General features: G+C 53.2%; 1 protein-coding gene across 1 annotated transcript in view; it reads left to right on the top strand.

Moving 5' to 3' along the window:
• Positions 1–211: 211 nt before the first annotated feature.
• The window catches only part of IRF3 (interferon regulatory factor 3), a 12,164-nt gene continuing 7,309 nt past the window's right edge, over positions 212–5,066 (top strand). The window contains 5 exon segments of the mRNA XM_083471564.1: positions 212–286; positions 288–369; positions 1,914–2,086; positions 4,722–4,896; positions 5,006–5,065. Of these exon segments, the coding sequence (XP_083327690.1) occupies positions 227–286; positions 288–369; positions 1,914–2,086; positions 4,722–4,896; positions 5,006–5,065 (550 nt within the window). The 5' untranslated portion in view covers positions 212–226.

A 5,066-nucleotide genomic window follows, 5' to 3' on the forward strand; every position in this document is an offset into this window, starting at 1 on the left:
GCGTGGGGGGTGCAGGGGGGGCCGGCCGCACCGGGCGCAACATCTGGGGGTTAGGGTTAGGGGGCGCAAATCCACGGGTTAGGGGGCGCAAATTACTTGCCTTGCCCCGGGTGCTGACAACCCACGCTACGCCACTGGAAACGAACGAATCGAAAACGCAGGAACCCCACAAGAAAATCCCCTCTTTTCTGCGCGCCGCCCGAGGGAGGAGGGGAATCAGGCGAAGATGGCTCTCGGGACTGAAAACCGAAAGCTACTTTCGCAATCACGTGGCGCCGCGGAGAAGGGCGAAGAAGCTCCGTTTTGCGGCTCGCCGGAGAGGAAGAACTAGTCTGGACGGGGGTCTCGGAACAAAAGCGATCCTGACAGGTGAGTGCTTGGTTGCGGGGGGCAACGAGGGGCTCCCTCCCCCGCACTCCGAAAGGAGATCCTTCCTGGACTTCCGCATTCCAGATCCCAAGCGGGAGACTTTTCAAGCTGGCCAAGCTGCAAACCCCGTTTCGTAGGGATCCCACAACGGCAGCTCAAGCCCCGTTGAGGCGCGTTTACTTGGAAGTAAATGCATGACTGCACGGAATTCAGCAACGCCGGTTTCGGTGGGACCGGTCTCTAGTTGCTATATTATTGGGTTACAGCCAAACCATGCAAACAGGCCCGTTGCGTGGGGCTTTTGCGGTCTTCCTTTCTTCTTGCTTATAAAATTATGGAATTTGTAGACTTGGGATCACGAGGGTCATCTAGTCCAACCCCTGCAATGAAGGGATCTTTGAGCTTAATCCAGCCCCAGACTCCTGGGAGGAGGCGTTGCTGGGTTTCTTTCTGGCCTGATCCAGCAACAGGCTCTTTGTGTTCCTTAAGATCGGAAGCACTTTGAAAAGGCCTCTAAAAAGATCAAGGATCAGAGTAACGCGCTGTCTTTCTCCGTCTCTCTCAAACACACATACAATCGCTGTCAGCCATACTTAAAGCTCTCCATCAAGGACAAGCTCTAAGATAAAGGTAAAGGGACCCCTGACCGTTAGGTCCAGTCGTGGCTGACTCTGGGGATGCGGCGCTCATCTTGCTTTATTGGCCGAGGGAGCCGGCATACAGCTCCGGGTCATGTGGCCAGCATGACTAAGCCCAGTGGCGTAGCGTGGGTTGTCAGCACCCGGGGCAAGGCAAGTAATTTGCGCCCCCTAACCCGTGGATTTTAGCAGGGGGCAGAGAGCTGCGAGTGCGAGCGCGCATGCCCCCCCAGATGTTGCGCCCGGTGCGGCCGGCCCCCCCTGCACCCCCCACGCTACGCCACTGACTAAGCCGCTTCTGGAGAACCAGAGCAGCGCACGGAAACGCCGTTTACCTTCCCGCCGGAGCGGTACCTATTTATCTACTTGCACTTTGAGGTGCTTTCGAACTGCTAGGTTGGCAGGAGCTGGGATCGAGCAACGGGAGCTCACCCTGTCGCGGGGATTCGAACCACCGACCTTCTGATCAGCAAGCCCTAGGCTCTGTGGTTTAACCCACAGCACCACCCGCGTCCCCAAACTCCCCACCCGGCCGCTTGAACATTGCTGAGGGACTTGGCGGACCACTTAATGATTTTTCTGCCTGTTGTAGCAAGTCGTATGCAGTCCTAGGGGCTGTGTGGTTTTTAATTGTGTTTTTGCAGGCACCACCACCTGAATGAAGCTCACGGTTGTCTTCAAACTAGAGTCTGGGGTTCCGTGCTAAAGCACACAAACAAAATCTCTCTCTCTCTCTCTCTCTCTCTCACACACACACACACACACAAAAACACAAAAACACACACACACAGCTTTTCTCTCCCTACACCCTTGCAGCTGTGTTGCAGTGACTCATTATCCTGCCACTCCCTTCTCTCCCGCCATCAGATTTCATTGCGACATCCCTTTACTCTCCTGCTCCCACAGTTTCCCCCATGGGTACTCAAAGACCTCTCATCGTGCCCTGGCTAATGGAACAGTTGGACGCCCGGCGGTACCCGGGGCTGTCATGGCTGAACCCAGAACGGACCCTGTTCCGAGTGCCGTGGAAACATGGCTCACGGCAGAATATTTGCGACGAGGATTTCCAGCTTTTTGAGGTAATCTTGGAGTGTTTCCTTTGGTGTGTGTCCCACATCACATCCCACTGCCCTGGCAGGCAGCCTCCCTCAACCTGATGCCCTTCAGCTGTTTTGAACTACAACTCCCATCATCCCGAGCCATGCTGGTTGGGCTGCTGGGAGTTGTAGTTCAAAATGTCTTCAGGGCGTCAAGTTGGGGAAAGCTGGGGAAGAGGTTTCCTTCGTGTTTTAACTGTAACGTTCTGGAATAGCTGTGGGAGGTGGGTGGGATGAATGGGGTTCAAGGGAGAGCAAAACAAATTATTACTACAGTGGTACCTCGGGTTACAGACGCTTCAGGTTACAGACTCCGCTAACCCAGAAATTGTACCTCAGGTTAAGAACTTTACCTCAGGATGAGAACAGAAATCGCATGGTGGCAGCAGGAGGCCCCATTAGCTGAAGTGGTACCTCAGGTTTAGAACAGTTTCAGGTTAAGAACGGACCTCCAGAACGAATTAACTTCTTAACCCGAGGTACCACTGTATTATTATTTACTGAACGAAGCAGCAGATGCTAGGTTGGTGTCAAGAAAGTCTATGCCCTTCCTTCCCCAATGATCTTGCGTTGGCTTCCCCTCTGCCTTGCACCATCCACAAACAGAGATAGGATATTGGATCCCACAGGGCATTCGCTTCCCTCCCAAGATTTACTTTCAAAATATTTGGTGAGGACGCCTCTGAGGATGGTTCAGAAACTTCAGCTAGTGCAGAATTCAGGTTGCTCACCGGAGCAAGACAGTTTGAGCATATTACACTGATCCTGGTCTGACTGCACTGGCTACCAATTACCGTATTTTTCGCTCTATAGGACGCACCGGACCACAAGACACACTTAGTTTTTAGAGGGGGAAATCAGGAAAAAAAATATTATTTCCCTCCCCAGCCCCAAAGAGCAGCGGACAGGCTGCACGCAGCCTGTCCACTTCTCCCAGAGCTTCTCGGGGCTGCGGGGGAAGCCCGGGTTCCCCCCCAGCCCCAAAGAGCAAAGAAGCCAAGACAGCGAGCTTCTGCCATAGCCACGCAACCTCTCCAGCCGGGAGCTAAACCTCTCCACCGCAACTAAAGAAGCGTGGCTAAAGAAGCCAAGGCAGCAAGCGCGATCCATCCCGCTCACTGCCTTGGCTTCCTCTTTAGCCTTGTGCAACCTCTCCCAGCTGGAGAGGCTGCACGCAGCTATGGCAATTCCCACACCTCCCGCAAAAGCCCACAGGAGCCGCACACCCTTTAAGGAACGCACGGCTCCTGCGGGCTTTTCTACGAGGGAGAAGGGACTGACTGGCAGCGTCAGTCCCTTCTCCCTCCTGGGGAAAAGCCCGCGAGAGCCGCGCAAAGCTTGTGTGCGGCTCTTGGGGGCTTTTCCTGCCTGCCTCCCCCCTGCATTTGCTCCATAGGACGCACAGACTTTCCCCCTTAGTTTTTAAGAAGGAAAAAGTGCGTCCTATGGAGCGAAAAATATGGAAGTTTCTGGGCCCAATTCAAAGTGCTGCTTTTGACCTATAAAGCCTTAAACGGCTCAGGACTGCAATGCCTCAAGGACCGCCTCTTTCCATATGAACCTACCCAGAGCCTGAGATAATCTTCTGTGGCCCTCCTTTGTGTGCCCCCTCCCTGAAAGGTCCGGAGGGTGGCAACACGAGAACGGGGCCTTCTCTGCAGTGGCTCCCCCTCAGGGAATTCGCCTAGCGCCGTCATACACCTTTAGGCACCAAGCAAAAACATTCAATTTTAACCAGGCCTTTGGTTGATCTGATTTTTTTTAAAAAATGGGGGGGGGCGCTATTGTTGTTTTTATTTTTATTAGGTATTTTGTGGTTTTATATCTTGATTTTATTCTGTGAAGCGCCTTTATACCCCCGAGTATATAAATTCAATTAATAATAATAATAATAATAATAATAATAATAATTTGTGGTGTAAAAGGTTACGGGATTTCAGCAGGAAATTACGGGATAACCACTGATTGGAAACAAAGCAGTGTGTGACTTCCCTGGGCCACATCGTGAGCACAAATCACTCAGAATGTGCAGTAAAATCTGGAGGGACCTCCAGTTTTGTGGCAGGTCGGAGAGTCCTGGGGGCAGCTGACCTAAATCCATCTGTCAAGATGATACAAGGGTTGAAGGAGGGAAAGAGTTGACCGTGAGCCTTTCAGAAAGACTGTCTTTATGGGTGAGCAGGGTGCTATAGCTGGGCTTAAAAGTCTGCTTTGTGGGGGTATGAAACCTCTGTAAAGGTAAAGGGACCCCTGACCATTAGGTCCAGTCGTGGCCCACTCTGGGGTTGCGGCGCTCATCTCGCTTTACTGGCCGAGGGAGCCGGCGTACAGCTTCCGAGTCACATGGCCAGCATGACTAAGCTGCTTCTGGCAAACCAGAGCAGCGCACAGAAACGCCGTTTACCTCCTTGCTGGAGCAGTACCTATTTATCTACTTGCACAGGCATGCTTTCGAACTGCTAGGTTGGCAGGAGCAGGGACCAAGCGATGAGAGCTCACCCATTGCGGGGATTCGAACCGCCGATCTTCTGATCGGCAAGTCCTAGGCTCTGTGGTTTAACCCACAGCACCACCCGCGTCCCTATGAAATCTCCCTACCTAACTGCTTTCTTTCCAGGACTGGGCCATTGCCAGAGGACGCCATCGCCCAGGCATTGACCAACGGACGCCCTCCGAGTGGAAAAGGAACTTCCGCTCAGCCCTGAACCGGAAGGAGGGGATCCGCATGTTTCAGGATAACAGCACAGACTCCGAAGACCCCCACAAGGTGTTTGAAATCCTGCACGCGCCAAGTAGGTAGATCGGACAGAACAGAGGGCTTCCGATGGGGATCACTAGGCAAAAGATGCGAGGAGGAGCCAAGGATCAGACCGAGAATCTCCTCTGTTTGTAATCTTGTAGATCTGAATGACTCTGCCCAGGGGGCAGCAGTCGGTGATGTTTCGCCTACCCTGTCTGGGAG

Source organism: Podarcis liolepis (assembly GCF_965112155.1).
Source record: "Podarcis liolepis genome assembly, chromosome: 13".
Lineage (NCBI taxonomy): Eukaryota > Metazoa > Chordata > Lepidosauria > Squamata > Lacertidae > Podarcis > Podarcis liolepis.